This window comes from Platichthys flesus, chromosome 7 (genome assembly GCF_949316205.1).
Source record: "Platichthys flesus chromosome 7, fPlaFle2.1, whole genome shotgun sequence".
Lineage (NCBI taxonomy): Eukaryota > Metazoa > Chordata > Actinopteri > Pleuronectiformes > Pleuronectidae > Platichthys > Platichthys flesus.
In genome coordinates this window covers 23,554,117-23,570,859 of record NC_084951.1, presented here as the reverse complement: position 1 = coordinate 23,570,859, position 16,743 = coordinate 23,554,117, and the positions used below count along the sequence as shown (strand labels likewise).

Below are 16,743 nucleotides of genomic sequence, written 5' to 3'. Positions count from 1 at the left end.
CCAAATAGAACCTCCTTGGCAGAGAAGAGTCATTTATCTGTGGTTGGATCGAGACACTCGTGATGGAGTGTTTCCTTATATTCAGTTTCAAAATTTAGATTTTTCTGGATTTGTGTTACTACATAACCTGGACTTTCCAACAGCCTGTACTGGACATGCAACTGTAATGAAGCAGTGATTTACTGTCAGGAAGAAGAGACTAGTAACAGCATAATGCCCTGAATGTTTTTTTTCTCTTCTTGGAAAATAAAAGATGCTTCATACCTCCTTTCTTTATGATATCAGTGTATTGCAATACCATCATGTGTTTATTCATTAACTCCTCAGTGAGGATGACCAAACGTTTTAAGGGAACACTGAGGTTAAACACTGAGGTTAAACACTGAGATACAACCACACGAAAGGAAGGAAGAAATAGCAATTTGTGTTAAAAGTACTCTTTTAATGTGTTTTGAGGAAGGAACAGACCTTTTACAACATCCACAGCTTGTTACACACAACTCCTTCAAATAAAGAGAACCACAAACCCCAAGATGTGCCGTCAAAATCTGTGGGGGGGGGACTTTCCATGCAAATTTAGAAACCTTTAACCAGAGACCAAGTTTTTTCCTGTAAGACCATCTTTTGGCTTTTTACACACGACCAACAAGACAAATAATGTCCAGCTGTGAACGTTCGAGCAGTTTAAGTCATTTTACTCTTATAAATTAACAATTGATGCTTCAGCACAGACAAATAAAAATCCTACATCTGCAGAGACACGTGGGTTGTTCATGGCAATAGTGTGCTTGATTCACAAAACCCTGATTAAAAATGTCTTTTCTATTATCTCCTCTAATTTCGTCCAAAACAAATGTCACAAAAGGTGATTGGTGGAAATATCCTTTTGTGTCCAACAATTCACTCTGATTTTTTATTCCAGACAATTCATTACCTGCAATCGATACACTTTTAGTATAGAAGGCCACAGAGCCACATGAGTGACTGATTCGATAGTTCTGACACTTCGTCCAGCACCTGGACGTGATGGCCACAATTTGTAAAAATTTAAAGTCAAAGAAAAAATAAAACATTACCATAAAAATACACAACATAATTTGACAAAATACATTGGATGGGATGGCCTATGACTTATTACTGTATGTAATCTAAAGTATAGTATGAGGGATACAAGTTTTAAAGCAAGTGACACAAACTTAATATGAGTCTAGATGGAAAAGGAGGGTGAACTAGTGAATAGGTCCTATGCAGGAATCAGAAGCAGGAATCAGCTGTTACAGTTTTTCCTCCATGTTCCCGAGATAGGAGTCAACCTGCAGTGAAGAGGAGACGGGTCTTACAGACGTGAAGAAGGCGGAGAGGAGATTACACCACATGGAGACTAAAGCCTGTTATGCTCATACCACTTAATCTCTCAACATCCCTGGGTAAATTACGAAGGCTAAATGTACAGTCGCTGAACAAGTGTTGCCCTTAACACAAAATACTAATAAAGAAAAAAAGAAGGTTTTATTATGGGCTGGGTAATAAATGGAGAAGCAGTGTCGTTTATCACTTTAAAGCATTTGCACTTTATATTACATTACCCCGGTCGATACGGAATATGATGCAGGGAATAAAAAATGATTATACAAATAATTAAAAACCACTCACCCTGAAAATTTGAGTGGAATTTAACAAAGTGAGTGCACGAGTTTCAGGCCTCCAGACTGAGCAGCTCCACGTCGAAGGTGAGAGTGGAATCCGGCGGGATGATCCCCGGGTGTCCTTTGTTGCCGTAAGCGAAGTCCGGTGAGCAGGTCAGCTTCGCCCTCTGGCCTACGCTCATCTGAGGAGATGGACAGGTTTCTTCTATTATAACAACACAACCAGGGGCTGCAACCAACAGTTACTTACATTGTTGATTAAACTGCCAATTGTTTTTCATTCACTTTGATTAGAAAATGTCAGAACCTTGTGACCTTGGCAGACAGGGAGTTGCTACAGCGGACGGACACAGCAGATAGATACAGAGGAGGATTTCATGGCTCTTATCTTATTACATTTTATGAAGCACCTCTTTGTATTAGTACCTGTGCTTGATGTATAAACTCTGCAGAGCTTATTATTATTATAAAGACGCAAAAGCATCTCCAGTCTGAGAATTTCATTATTAACATCAGAAGATGTCGTACATCTTTATTTACAGTCTATGAGAAGAGCGGTTAAAACTAACTGTCTGGTAATAAAAGGTTAGAATGTTCAGTTTAAACAAAAAGCTCCAGCTCACCTGCGCTACTCCTTCCTCCCAACCACGGATAACCTCCTGGTTACCAATCTTGAATTTGAACGGCTTCCCCCGGGACCGCGAGGAGTCAAACACTTTCCCATCTGCCAGTGTGCCTGATGAGAAACCAAGAAAAAAGGAAGCTGTTCCATGATTTGGGGCTGATGCTGAGTCCCACCTTTCTGGATCCAGTGGTGGAGGAAGTAAAAACAACTGTATAACAATTAAATCAATATTCTTTTACAGGTAAAATCCCTGTATTCAAATGTTTAGTTCAATTACAAGTTCCCAATATTGGCGTTGGGCCCCTCTGATGTGTCTCAGGGGATCATGAGAAAAACAGGAATGATTAAAAAAAACAAAGTCCTGCTACTTAAACTTGTTTTCAGCTCCGGCACTTTTCCTTAATCCTAAGAAATATAGTACATTTCTCCCTCTTTGAGGCACTTACAGTTCAAATCAAACCATCTGAGAAGATGCGTCTCTTTTAGAACTGTGCTTGGGTGGATGAGATTTTACTTTTTGATTGGAAAAGCTCTGTTTTAGTAAATTAGTAAACCAGTGTATGTGTGCAGTTGGCCGACAGCTTTCAGGATGATGTGTTGTCAACACAGACGGTGCAGAACTCTACTTTCTGTCCTGTCTGTGCTCAACGTTATCTGCTAAGTGACGTTTGTGCTGAGCTTAACTTTTATTTCTACAAATATGCATGATGATGATGATGATGCCTTTTTGTGTGTCAGGTTATGGTGGGGCAATTTATTTGCACACAGCCTTAATAAATCATTAGTCCTGTTTCATTTGCTTTATATTGACTTTATATTGAAGAAAATAACTTTTTCTAAATATCTCTCTAAAGTTACTGAATCTCCAAAAATCCTGTAAATTCTGAAATGGAAAGAAATCTTGATATTAGTGCCAACAACCAGCGCTGATGTCGAGGGTTGAACTTGACCTTGCTCTTGACCTTATTGTTATGATTGTGACACTTTAAATTGAGCTCAACTTTTTATTTGAGTTCATTCATTATTTTTGTGATGGATTTTTGTGAAGGACGTTGTCACCTTGTTTACAATTAAAGTTATTATTACTTTAAGAGCTTGACGTGAGGTTATCTTTTGATTTTTATGTAAATATGAATAATACCTGCAGCTGTCAGATGAATGTAGTAGAATATAAAATCCGTGTGTTTCTGCATTGAAATGAAACTTCACTGAAAGTACTCTAAGTACCTCAACCGTGTACTTTTTACTGCAAACTCATGATTTTTGAAAACTTAAAGTACTTCAGTAGATGTACTCCGTTACTTTTCTTCACTGTCTGTGCCCATTAGCCTTAACGGTAACTCAGAGCTAACGTTACCCGACTAGCATCATGGGGCTGGGTTAGCGTAACGTCTGGCGGCTGACAGCGGCTTCGGCACCGTTATCTGGGCTACGACACTTCCCCTCCTCCGTGTCCCGAACCACGAGAACACACAAAGGTTTAAATAAAGACAACACGGTTCATATAAACACACAAGATCCAGATGTTAGCTTCACGTTAGCACGACGTTAGCGGAGCAGTGTCAAGAAGCTGTGTGTAAGCCAGGGGCATTAGCTTCAATGCTAACCAGCATAGCACAACAAGTCCCCCGCTTGTGAGTTCACCCAAACCACCGGGACTCTCACGCCTGTAACCGGGACACATGGAGGGAACATTCGGCTCGGATTAAAAAAAACGGTTCAGGCCCCGAGTCCTCCGGCTCCAGCCCGGGCAGCCCCAGCGGTGCTCCGGCTCCCCCACTCACCGACATAGTGCACCACGACGCGCTGCCCCTTCTTGGGAAATGTCCGCCCTGGAAACGGGAGAGAAACGGAGAGAAGCACGTTTAAAGGTGAAACACACGCAGGTGGAATGAAACTGGAAACACAAGAGGCTCGAACATCCACAGTTAATAGTCTCACCGTCTCCAGGAGTTATGGTCTCGATCTCTACCCCCATTTTGGCTCCTCGGTTTCCTTCCTCTCGACCACCGTACAATGCGAGAGGAGGCAGGGGGGCAGGGGCGGCCTGCTGCTGCCGGCGGGCGGGCGGGTGGTGGGCACCGATGGGGGCGCACCGCACCAAGTCACCGTGTGTGTCTGTGTCTGTTTGTTTGAGAATGCATGGAGGTCAATGCAAAGTCCTAAAATTAAATATGTGTTTTTATCATTAAACGTGCTGTGTGTACGATTTAGGTGGAAATTATCTATTGGCAGAGATTAAATATAAAAGAACCGTAGTGATGTTTTCACTTGTGTGTTTCATCTAAACCGTAGGAATTGTTGTTGTCTTTACCCTAGAATGGTTCCTTTATATTTGTTTACTTTACATTTACATCAGGAGCGGGTCCTCTCTACTGAGGCTGCCATGTTTTTTACAGTAGCCCAGACTTGACAAAGTTAACGCCTTTTGAGTTTGATGATGACTACTGAAAGTTACCATAATGCCGCTTTCCATCACACCTCCGCCTTCGGAATGACGTCAAACCCAAGTTACCCGAGTCGATAGCGTTCCAGTTGCACAGAAACAATGTTTACATTAGCCAGCACGACATCGTTAGCAATACCAGCTGACACATTACTTGGCATTTCAGGCATATTAACACTTAAGTAACACAATTGCACAGTTCTATGTGTACGACACATTTGAAGACAGAAGTGCTAACAAACAGTAGAGAGTACAGCTTTTGCTACTGTTGAAACACGGTGCAGCCATCTTGCATTTCAAAGTCAGGTGTGGTGTGGTTCCTCCGCCTTTCCAAGCAGAACCGCGGTGTTCCTACTCGGGCTGTAATGCTTGGAAGGGGAGGGGGTGAGGGGTGTTCAGGACCCTTATAAACCCACATTTGAAATCTGCGATTTTATCTGTATCCATGATTATTTTATAATTAAATTATTCCCCTATAAATGGATGATATTTTTACCATTAATATCCATGAATTATTCCCCAGAAAATCAGTAAAAAGAAAATCACAGATTTGCCACTTTTCTGGATCTGACCCAAATATGTACACCTTTTTCAAGATCCATGCCAAAATGTAATCAGTTCATACCCCGAAGAAAAGCAAACAAATACTGAAATGACAAAGGGACGTACAACGGCCTCACAGTGATAAGAACGAAAATAAAACATGGCTACACAAAGACACAAATCAACTTGAAAAGCTGTCTGAGTGTGCGTGTCTGTGCCCGGGGGCCCTTTGTCTTCTGTCAGCCAGCCAGCAGACTCCTTCAGACATGCTGGAGCAGGAGAGGCACAGGTGTAATGAATAACAAAAATGGTCACATGATCCCATTTCACATCCAGGGCTCTGTCATGTCTCAGTGCTGCAGCATCTGGCTGCGCACAAAAGACTGAGACATCACTATTATTAGATTCACTCATGCTTTACCTGCTTTGACAAGTCAGAATCCCTGTTGTGAAACGGCCTGTTGGTAAAAGAGTGGGTTCTCTTGATATTGAACCTGTCTGACTTATTTTTTTGTGATAATATTGGTATAAACAAATATGGTCGCCGAGGTATTTCACTCATTAACATGTGATTGAAATGAATTGAGCAGAACAAAGCTTTGACCTTTCATCACTTTTCACATTTATATTATAATCAGTGTATCCAGCTGTTACAGAGCAACATTTTCACATGGAGTCATGTATGAGCCAATAAATCAATGATTACAAATCTTTGAATTGAAATCAACAAAACAATTCAAACAACAGAGTGATTTGCAAAACACAACAACTTATCTTTAACAACACATCTGGTTACTAATGCTTTATATTGACGTTAAATTGGACCAAACTCTATTTCACCCACTCTGGAATCTTGAAAGCAGCTACATTAAACCCACAACACTTTGGATTTCACATTTGTTCTGCTAGAAAAAGACTCAGAGTCATTCTCAGGGATATTTCGGCTCCTCCTCGTTTTACCTGAATTCTTTTGATTGCTGAGTTTCTGTTTATGATGCTGATGATGTTCTTTCGACTGGACAACAGATTTACGCCTGTTGTTTTCTGCAGGAGGACTCAGTACGTCTGAAGGTGCACACAACTTCACTAAATAGGATCCATCCTGACTGTAACAGCAAGGTGAGGAGTTTGACTTGTGCGATGTGTCGGACTTTGTGTTGTTTTGTGATGTTGGTATCACACTAGGATGAAGCTGCTCCGTGTTTTCTCTTGCGTCTGATGATGATGTAGCTTCTGGCCTGGTTGAAGAATAAAGAGATAAACATAAATATCAACAGGGTAAATGCTGGAGAATCAAAATGTGTATGCATGCCACTGTGAATTCTATCCCGGGCTCAAAATATCCCATGATTCACTGCCTTTCTGTGACAAGCTGGTTTCCAAAGAGGTAATTGTGGCAGCAAGCGAGGCAAAACGTCAGAAGAATCTATATTTAAATGTTTTCAACCGAAACAGCAAACACTAGCGACCCAGTTTACGCAGCCTATGAAGGACGCAGTGGACACTCAGTTCCTAGACCGCGTCCTCCAGAGGAAGTGGCCTCTGACTCGAGACACAGCTGGGGAACGAGTCCGGTAAAGCTCATCCAAACAAGTTGAGGTGAAATCTGCTTTACCTAAACAGAGCTGAGTGATAGGTGCCTTTACCAGTGGACGCTTTCACATTTCATTTGATTCACCATTAAAAACAAATGAAAAATACATAAATAAAATAAAAGCTTTCTCTTTAGCCACTTTAAAAAACAAGATGTCAGAACCCAAAAGGCAGCTTACTGGAGGTCCGCGGTCTGGAGCCGCCTCTCATCGATCGGGTAGGAGCAGAAGAAGACCATCGCTATCAGCAGGAGTGCGATGGGAACTGGTGCGAACAAAACCATCAGAGCCGTCACCACTCCCTCACCATGGTCACACGCACCCGCTCTGTAGCCAACAAACCTGCCGGGTGGGAGAAAAACTAAATGTGACAGATGTACACACACAACGCACATGGAGTGAGCGCGAGGAGGACGGACTCACTGTAAGACCAGGGTTGAGATCCCAACCGACAGGCCTCCAGCCAGCTTACTGCAGAAGGCGTAACAGGAGAAGAACAGAGGCTCCAGGTCCGAACAGGTCGGGTGTTTCACGGCGAAGTCGTCCAGCACATCTGGGAGCATCGACCTGGAGCCACGAACAGGTTATGAAGAAGTGGCCCCTGGGATCAGACACGCACAAATATCTCCCAGCATCCAACAACCAGCACTGTTACTTTATTTTGTGTCTCTGTGATTGTTTAGTGCCTCTGTATTGATTCCGGTATTTTGTGTTATTTGCCTGTATGTGTCATAAACTGGATTCCTCCATGTTAGTGGATAGGACATGGATCGAACATTTTAGGTTGTTCTTATCACACTATATATCTGTTCCAAATGTCTTTCCGGTAAATTTAAGGACTAAAATGTGGCTGAACATCATGACTGACAGCTGAGACTGAGTCACGATTGGTCGAGCGTGTGTAAATGCAACCCAGTCAGGCTCATGGGAGAGGAGGAAACATTCCTTCATTCAACACCCGCACAAAGTGAGAAGCTGAGATGCTGAGGAGACGTGACAGAGTGTTGGAAAGGGACTGAGAGTTCTGTGTCCTCACAGGGAACTGACTCACCACGGCAGCAGGAACACAGTCGCCACGCTCAATCCCATCAGAATACACATAATCACAAAGAGAGGCAGGCTACTGGGAGCACAGGCGATGATGGTCACTGCTGGGATGAAGAACTGAGAGAGACATAAACAGGCCTCACAGGTGAGAGGGGGGTTTTAACATGAGGAGAAAGACTCTTATGACTCTGGACAGGAGGTTCTAACCGACAGTCCGATGAAGAGTGTGGTCTTTTTTCCGACTCTCAGAAGAACGGCTTGCCACAGAGGAACTGCTACTGAGGCAGAGGTCTGCGGAAATATCAGAAACCATTTCATGTGACGTTCATAAAGCATCTTTCAACAGGGTTAGAATGAGGCACTTTGCTGTATTCATTAAAGGAGCCATATGAGGCTTTTCAGTTAGTCTTTCCTCTTGTTATGTGTATTGTACCAGTAAAGCCAGAAGGAGGTAGGGGAACTGGGCTCCCAGTCCGGCTGCATGGCTGCAGAACAGTGCAAAATTACTCCACGACATCTGAGTCAAAAACAGATGGGGAGAAAAATCATACAATGGAAAATGTTATGGTTGCATAATCATTTGAAAAGCTTATAGAAAAGTAACAGCAAATGTACAGAGACGAGTATTGGAAGAGGATTATCTGTGGTACTTTAGAGCCACAGTCTGCAGGGATGCACTTCCTGTACCTGAAATGCAAGAGCACTGAACACGAATCCAAGCACCAGCCGCTGGTAAGGAATGTGACGTATCAGCATCTTCAGCGAGGTGAGATAGGAAGGTCGAGCTTTGTCATCAGAGCCGACAGGAGCTGGAGATAAAACCAAAATGACACAAAGTGGAAAGAGTTGTGAATTCCTCCTTTTGATAAAGTTTATTTTTAAGTTTATTTAAGTCAACAAATGAGTCGTGTTCTCTGATTGACGTGTTGCTTGCTTTTTCTGGATTGGAAAAGATTCGGATGACCCATCTGCTCCATTGGACATTAGTGACTCACCCGGCTGCTCCTTCACCCCGAAGACGAGAACCAGGCTGCAGAGGAAGAACAAAGCACCGACGACCAGACCTGAGGTCAGGAAGGCCTTCCGCTGAGGGAGAAACAAGGAGCATCAAACCTCTGCAAACACACACCCAGAGCCACACAAACCCAAACAGGCCTTTCTGTGTAGAATCTAAGTTATTACCTCCATCAACAATGTTTACATCTGCTATTGTTTTGTCTGTTAACAGGATTACGCAAATACTTCCTGTAGTCTCACACCTCTTGATTGTCTTTCAAATAAGAAATTTCAACAGTCATGTTTCTTATTTTTATTTGAGGGCAAAACTAATCATCCTGTGATTATGGCTTTCATACATGTAACTCTTGGAAAGAAAGACATTTCTACTGGGTGGAACTTTACCTGGACTCTAACAAAATCTCCTTTTGTTACTTATATAATCTAAATGACCTGTAATGGTTTGTTTTTTGCAAACACAGATTTAATTCCATTAAATCTAATCCCCTCAAGCCTGCGTAGCTATGTAATAACTAACAACACACACACACACACACACACACACACACACACACACACACACACACACACACACACACACACACACACACACACACACACACACACAATGTCCACGTCAAGATAAGCAGAGTAAATTACAGGGTAAGGAGATATCCCTGGGACCAGGAGACTACAATAGCAGAACAATGCTGCTACACCGACTCAGAAACATGAGCGTAATCGCTGCCGGAGCCAAACGGTGGTTTCACGCTGTCAGAGCAGCTTGTACCGTTCCCTGCAGCGATGCAGTCGGTGGCGTGGCTGAACTCGGAGGCGTCTTGTGGGCCTCATCCAGCTGCTGACAGGCCTCCTGCTTCTCTGTGTTGTACACGGCCACAACCTGACCCTGAATCACAGAGGCCAGCAGCATCGCCACCATCTCCACGCTCATCCCTGGACACAGACACAGAGAAGGGGACATGTTTGAAGGGGACACGTTCGTTAGGCCAGTATAGAGATAGAGACGTGACCTGAGTCCTGCTGGTCTTACTGTAGGCCGTGGCCGAGTCCCTGTCCTTCTGATCTCCCCCCAGGAACATGTTGAGCGAGAGGTACGGGAAGTTGTAGCACTGTGAACGGACGACAGAGAAATAGAAGCTAGTAGTGGTGGAAGAAGTAACTAGTACTTTCCTTAACTTTATTTATTTTGATTAGCATGTGTTTTTGATGTAAACTCGCCAAGAACCATAAGACTGCGACTGCCAGATAAATATGATGCAGTCAAAATAACAATAACCCCTTGTGTGGTGCAGTGTAACGCAAAAAATGAAGCATTCAAATAAAGAAAAACTGTACTTGAGTAAATGTACTTGATTACTTTTGACCAGCGGGTACCAGCTCCTGCGCCACTTACACTCATGAGGGTCTCGAACAGGCAGGTCACTGTGAGGAACCACAGGACGCTGAGCGGCTGGGACACGGCGCCCCCTGGCTCGAACCACAGCAGCAGATAGGACAGGACAGCGAGCGGAGAGGAGAGCAGCAGCCTGTGAGTTGAGCATTGATGGCTCTGATGAGTTCAGGGCCCGAGGATGAATCCTAACTCTACTCAGAAGGAGGTGCATGTGACAACACGTGGTGGGTCCAACCAAACCAACCATGGGATGAGTTTGCCGATGGGTGTGCGTTTGCTGCGGCTCACCAGATATCCAACCAGAGGGTCCGTCACTGCGTCCCAGGCCCGACTCATAAACAGAATCAGGGACACATAGTAGGCCTCCATCTGTGGGAACATGTTTGTGGAGACTGATAACAATCCTGCTTCTACCACCGGTGGTGTCGTGAGCAGGACAAACACATCACTGATCATCCTGAAGGACCACTCGAACTTTTACCTGCACAACATCCAGGAGGAAAATCTGCAGGGAAACTCCTATGGCTACAGCAGTAATCTGATGTGGGACCCCACCCACAGCATAACACAGCTTCCTGGAGAGAGGGATCCCCCCCGACCCCTGTGGAGAGCAGAGAGGAGAGAGGACAGGAAGCTGTAACCACTATAACCACTATTAATAGCAGTAGCATGGTTTTCTGCACTAAGCTGATGCACTGGGACCAAGCGTTTGCTATTGTCTTTTTGACCATCACACAATAATGTCATAGAAGTAAGTAGTATAGTAAGTTGCAGAATATTTAATACAAAAATTCTTGAAGCAGGAGATGTGGAATAACGTCTGTGGCCAAGATATGAGGCCCCAGACCAAAACATTTACTTTTATCCAATGTGTTTTTGTTGCATAGTAGAAAAACTGTAAAAATTTCTGTACTGTAAAACAATTTCTTTTTTAAATACTGTGAGAATTCTCCTTGTTTAGGAAGAAAGACAAAGAGGAAACTTACCCTATGATGTTCATCATCACTGCCGGAGTGTTTGTTCTCCTTCTGTGTTAAAACACGATTCTTTAAAGTCTGTAACTGATTTGTAAAATCTCCTAAACAAGCCATTCTGTTGAGTTCAGAGGGAAAATGCCACCGGCCGACTGACGGCTAGGATCTGGCAGCACCTGCATTACACAACAAAAGATCTCCTCATGCACACACAGCTGGAGGTTCAGTCCCCCTGTGTGACAATGGAATCTGGTTTGACAACAACTCGTCACACATCAAGGCCACTTTCTCACTTTCTTATACTCATGATGTGTAACATGGCGGAAACATGGTTACTTAGTGGACACGCTACATTTTACATTCATAACTAAGATAGACAGATAGATGGATAGATATATATAGATAGATAGATAGATAGATAGATAGATAGACTGATGGACTGAAAGATTGATAGATAGATATTACAAGAATAATATCACATTTTAATGAGAAAAAACTTACTATTGAATTACTCTAAGTGGCCATAATACTCTCTTGTAGTACTGCAAACAAATTCATAACACAATATAATATATAATATCAACATATGATTATCATATATCTATTTGTATCATTTTATATATATATATATAAATATATATATAACAATGGATTCTATACAATCACAGATCAGTTATAGAGAGGCTATTCTTTTTCATAGTGGGGAAATACTCATTTCAGAAGATTTTTAATATTTTAATTGTAGATATTGTTTCAATTGTAGTTTCAAGAAAAAAAGATCAAATTTTCCAGTGAAGTGTGAAGTGTAGAGCTGAATGTGTCAGCATGGACTGCTCTGACCTCTTGTGGAACATGAGGGAAACTTCTCATCAACTGAAGATTGTTGATTTCCTTATTCTCCCTCACTGTTTCATCAAAACACCATAAAATCTATTTTCAGGCCATTATCATGAAAACCAAAGGAGAGGTTTCTATCTTTTTACAGAATTACATTAGCGTACAGTTCTAATTTCATTTTAAGTCCAAAGGTTTTACATTGTGCTTTGACTCCTTGGTGGAAATGCTTCAGTGTTTTACACCAGGCTGGTAAATCAATGTATAACTAGAATGGCTCTTAGAAGATCACATTCCTCCGCCAAGGCCAAACAATCCTACACATGAGTGACTGGTTCTTATAGTAGAATCATAGAGGAAATAAACAAGTGGTCTCTTATGAGACAAGTAGTCACACACACTTATAAATATCAGTTTCCTAAACAAACCAAATTTGTCTGCATTAAGATCCATGAATAGTTATCAGAGAAATATACAAGAATTTTCAAAAACATCCAATCAGACAATGTTTAAGAAAGTGGAAAAGACACTTCCTGGATCCAAACCAAAATTCACTTGGTTCTCTCCTGATCCAAAACAGATCTGTCCCCCAAGTGTTGTTGTTGTCTGTATCTTTGTTTAATCTTGCTTATAAACAAACAAACAAACCCTGGTAGAACATGACCTCCCGACCTCGGAGATGTTTCTGCTCCTGGTGTTAATCTAGAAATACACATGACAGAGAGACGTCCAATCAAGAGGCTCGTTTAATCATTTCCTCTTTAATGAGTTCCAGTTACAGCAGGAAGTGATCAAACCTGAATTCAAACATCAATGAGCAAAAAAAAAAAATATGATAATGAGGTTCACAGCCACAAAAACATGACTCAGCAAAAACTGACCAAACAAATGAACAAAATAAAACAAAAAGTCAAAATAAAACTGACCTCAGTTTAATGAAAAAAAGAAATGAAAACAGAAAAGGGGTCCACTCAGAGTGATTTACAAAAACAGACAAAGTACATCCCTCACTTTCTTAACCTCAGTGTATCATCAGCGTCATCATGTGTGACATCATGGGCTCTTAGTTTGAAATCGTTCACAGGATCCTATAAATTGGTGCTCTTACTGACATTGTCCTTGGCCTGCCGGAGCCCAAACAGCCATTTGATCACTCTCGCATTTCTCTCGATGACAGAAACACCGTATGGAACCCGCTCTTCCATGTTCCCAGCATCCTCCCCATCACCTTCTCCTTCTTCTCCACCCGAGCCTGCACACTCTGAGGCCGGGGCGCTCACACTGCGAAACCGGGCCAGGGAAACGATATCAGAGCTGGATCCAGGCAGGTCCGGCAGGTCCGAAGGGTCCAGGCCACACAAGTTGAAGAAGCGCTCCAGCTCCGTCCCGGCTCTGGAGAATCTGTCGCTCATGTCTGATTTAGACCGGGTCAGGGACGGGCGCTTCCGGGAGCTGGAGGAGGACAAACGGGTGATCGCTGGGGAGGATGGAGGGAATGGGTCGAAGCTGGGGGGAGATGGAGCAGAGACGGGGGTTCCGGCTGGAGAAGAGGGAGGGTTATCGGGTTTGGCAACAACCGGCTTCAGAGGAGAAGAAGCTGGTGTTCTCCGGTTGAAGAGACGCAGGTTTGAAACAGCCTGGCGGAGTGGAAACTGGGGGTGTAGTGGGAGGGGCTGAAGGGGCTGCAGCATGAACTGGGGCGGCCTGCAGGGCGTCCGCACAGGGCTGGCCTGAGGCATGACGTCCACCCTGCGTACGGTCCCTGCAGCCGGAGATCCAGGAGAGCCTGAGGTCTCCACCTTGACAGGTCCTGAGGCTTTTAACCTCACTTTAGCTGGACTGGACCAGTCGGGACGAGGGGGGGGAACCGGCCTCTCTTTCTTCTGCTGCGTCTCTGCGGCTGTGGAGCAAGGGGAGCCGGCACAACCAGGAGCTCCACTGTCCTCGGAGCTCGCAGTGGCACTGGACATGGGTTCATCATTCACTCCGCTGATGAGGTTACTCAGGTGCTCCAAGTTGAGCTGGACCACCTCCTGCCTTGCTTTGGTCTGGGTCGGGGTCTTCCTGGTGGGCCGCAGGGCGGAGCCGGGGCTCGGCTGAGGGCTCCGCAGCTCGGGGGGCCTGACCGGCTGCTGCTTAGAGAGAGCCACCGGACTCTTGACATATTTAGCCTTGTCGGCCTCCAGCCTCTCCACCGCGCTCTGCTTCGGTCTGGCCTCCGGTGCTGGACATTGCTGACCCACTGTCCCCTTGGGCCGCAGGCGGGGGGGCGCAGCAGGTACAGCAGTCCTCGCTGGTTTCCTCACCGGGCGTTGCAGGGTCTCCACAGGCATTTTGTAAAACTAGCACCCGTCTGTTTCACAGTTTCTTTCCTTTAACCACCTGCTGGGAAAGCGATATTATCCTTTATTTTATTCCTCTGTGCAGCTCCATCGGCTCCACTCCATTTGAGAAGAGATGTAACTGCAGCATGTCAGATGAAATGTGGACGTCCTGCAGGAGACACACACATCAGTCAGGAGACAAGGAAGAGGACAGACAGCTCAATAAAGAAATCACTAAAATCTATTTTTCAGCCAATTTAAATGCTTCAGCACAGAGCGGATACCGGCACCTCCACACAGACCCTACACTCCCTCCCCCTTTAAGGCCGAAGCCAATCGCCCTCTTGACGCCTTCTCCATCCTCCAAGTTCATTGGCCACGAGCACAATAAGTCGCAGTCATCCGTCTCCTCACGGACAAACGCACAATTTAAGTGACACTTCATGTTCAGTCAGTGGAAGGTCTATGAAAAGAGTGGCAGAAGAGTGTGTCTGTGTGAGAAGGGTGATGGGGAAGCCGTCCAGCTGACAGCCAGCTATTGTCTGGAGGCCACTAACACACACAGACACACACAAACACACACTAACAGCTGCTGCGGGAACAATGACTCCTCATCTTTAAATAAAGCAGCCAGTTGCCAGGGTCTGCAGCCGAACACAAACCTCTGTGGGCGAAGTAAAGTCTAAACCAAAAAAAGAAGCTGCTAGTCTGTGTTGTAATGAGGTGAAGGTCACATGAATGAACTTGTATACTTAAGATCCTGATCTAACTTCACCTCACACTCTGCATCTGCCACTCACATTCTCCACATATTTGCAATTCCAGTCTGAGCTGCATGGGCCCAGCTCCTGCTGCTGGGAGCCGTGGACCTTCTCCCAGTCCCTCCTCCCTCACCTGGCTCCACGTCCCTGGGATCTCTCCACAAAGACAAACCACACAAGGAAACTCCCTTCAACCCGCAGAGACCAGCAGCAGCAGCAGGGTGACACGTAAAGAAAGCAGGCCCGCAGCCGTGTTACGAACCAAAGGGGAATGTGGAGAGGTGGGTCACACCAACAGAAATAGAGCCTCCAATTTGGTGTTTCTGAGTCAGGAGGCCTCACGTTGGGCTGCTGGGGGTGAACCACACACACACACACACACACACACACACACGAGATGAAGCAGGAAGCCGGAGACTAATGACACAGACACACAGAAGGCAGGTAAACAACAAAAGGGAGCTGGGGCCCTGTCTGTGCTGCAGAGCCCAGGCCTTGGCTCACTGACAAGCCCAGGTTCTGCTAGTGTGAAGCCGCAGGTCAGTTCCTCCGGCAGATGTTTGATATTCTCCGTCTTCAGGGCGTGTGAAGCCGAACACTCACCTCCTTGTCCGGCTCCTCTGCCACTTCTCCTCCGGGTCCACTGCTCTCAGAGACAGGCGTGTGTGTGTGTGGGTGAGTGTGTGTTTGAAGCAGCTCAAGACAAACCTGTTTGACAACTCACGTGTGCTGCCGCGAGCCCGCCCCCCTCTCGCTGATTGGTCCTTTCTGTCTGGTGCAAGGGAGCGCCGCTGACTCCCGAGGCCACGTGACGCAGAGAGGAGAGATAACGAGTTTCACTTTGGACCAGTGGAGAAAGGTGGAGCACTCACCGGAAGTGTCACACTGTGGGAGGACAGGTGAGACTAAATGTGAAAAATATAAACAGTTTCAATTTTAATTATCAATAGCTAAAGTTCTCTAGTATAATGTTTTATATAAATACTTTATCATATAATATCTAAATAGCCCTTTGCTGCTGCAGCTGGTTAAGATGCCACCATTTTTATCCATATTGAATAACAACTAATGATTATGTTTTCACCTTGTTCATTTGTTTGTTGGATTGTTTAAGTAAAGGTATCAAATATGTAGTAGAATACAGTGAATACAAATAAAGAGAATAGGTGTAAAGAATCCAAGTGAAAATAAAAGTATAAAGTGTATCCAGAGTAATGCAGAACCTGTGCCAGACAGTAAGAATAGAAATGAGAACTAAATATGTAAATGACACGAGGCAATAAACCAGATAAACCAGTATAATTCAGCTGATTACCAGGGAAGTTGGTGGAAGGATGTGGAATCAGGAAACAACCTGTTTAAATTCTGGATTGCACCTGAATCAGGGGGCAGATCCTCGAGGTTTCTTTCACTTTCTTTTAAAGATTGTTTAACGATTTCCCAGAAAACATTTAGTGGATCTTGATGAGAAGAGGGTCACGTTTCGAGGACTGAATTCTACAAGTGTATGAAATTGTGTATCGTCATATTTATTAAAACGA

General features: G+C 44.3%; 3 protein-coding genes across 6 annotated transcripts; all 3 read right to left on the bottom strand.

Moving 5' to 3' along the window:
- Window positions 1–421: 421 nt before the first annotated feature.
- Window positions 422–4,337, bottom strand: LOC133956556 (peptidyl-prolyl cis-trans isomerase FKBP1A-like). The gene is made up of 5 exons (XM_062391699.1): window positions 4,213–4,337; window positions 4,056–4,103; window positions 2,270–2,382; window positions 1,654–1,828; window positions 422–1,313 (listed from the first exon to the last, which is right to left on the bottom strand). The coding sequence occupies exons 1-4, from the start codon at window positions 4,247–4,249 to the stop codon at window positions 1,697–1,699; spliced, it is 330 nt and encodes a 109-aa protein (XP_062247683.1). The 5' UTR covers window positions 4,250–4,337; the 3' UTR covers window positions 422–1,313; window positions 1,654–1,696.
- A 1,546-nt stretch (window positions 4,338–5,883) lies between these two features.
- On the bottom strand, window positions 5,884–11,400 carry mfsd2al2 (major facilitator superfamily domain containing 2a-like 2). Its single transcript, XM_062392624.1, has 14 exons — window positions 11,296–11,400; window positions 10,791–10,910; window positions 10,554–10,678; window positions 10,310–10,442; window positions 9,947–10,025; window positions 9,686–9,849; window positions 8,895–8,985; window positions 8,587–8,708; window positions 8,333–8,416; window positions 8,107–8,190; window positions 7,904–8,016; window positions 7,276–7,419; window positions 7,033–7,194; window positions 5,884–6,498 (listed from the first exon to the last, which is right to left on the bottom strand). Exons 1-14 carry the CDS (start codon window positions 11,398–11,400, stop codon window positions 6,129–6,131), a joined length of 1,896 nt encoding a protein of 631 aa, XP_062248608.1. The 3' UTR covers window positions 5,884–6,128.
- A 1,458-nt stretch (window positions 11,401–12,858) lies between these two features.
- fam110a (family with sequence similarity 110 member A) lies at window positions 12,859–15,928 on the bottom strand. 4 transcript variants are annotated; one of them, XM_062391691.1, is made up of 3 exons: window positions 15,806–15,921; window positions 15,242–15,550; window positions 12,859–14,610 (listed from the first exon to the last, which is right to left on the bottom strand). In XM_062391691.1, exon 3 carries the CDS (start codon window positions 14,448–14,450, stop codon window positions 13,206–13,208), a length of 1,245 nt encoding a protein of 414 aa, XP_062247675.1. In that variant the 5' UTR covers window positions 14,451–14,610; window positions 15,242–15,550; window positions 15,806–15,921; the 3' UTR covers window positions 12,859–13,205. The 4 variants fall into 4 exon arrangements, with proteins under 4 accessions (XP_062247675.1, XP_062247678.1, XP_062247676.1 ...); XM_062391694.1 differs by having other exon boundaries at window positions 15,465–15,550; XM_062391692.1 differs by having other exon boundaries at window positions 15,242–15,553; window positions 15,806–15,884.
- Between the last annotated feature and the right edge of the window lie 815 nt (window positions 15,929–16,743).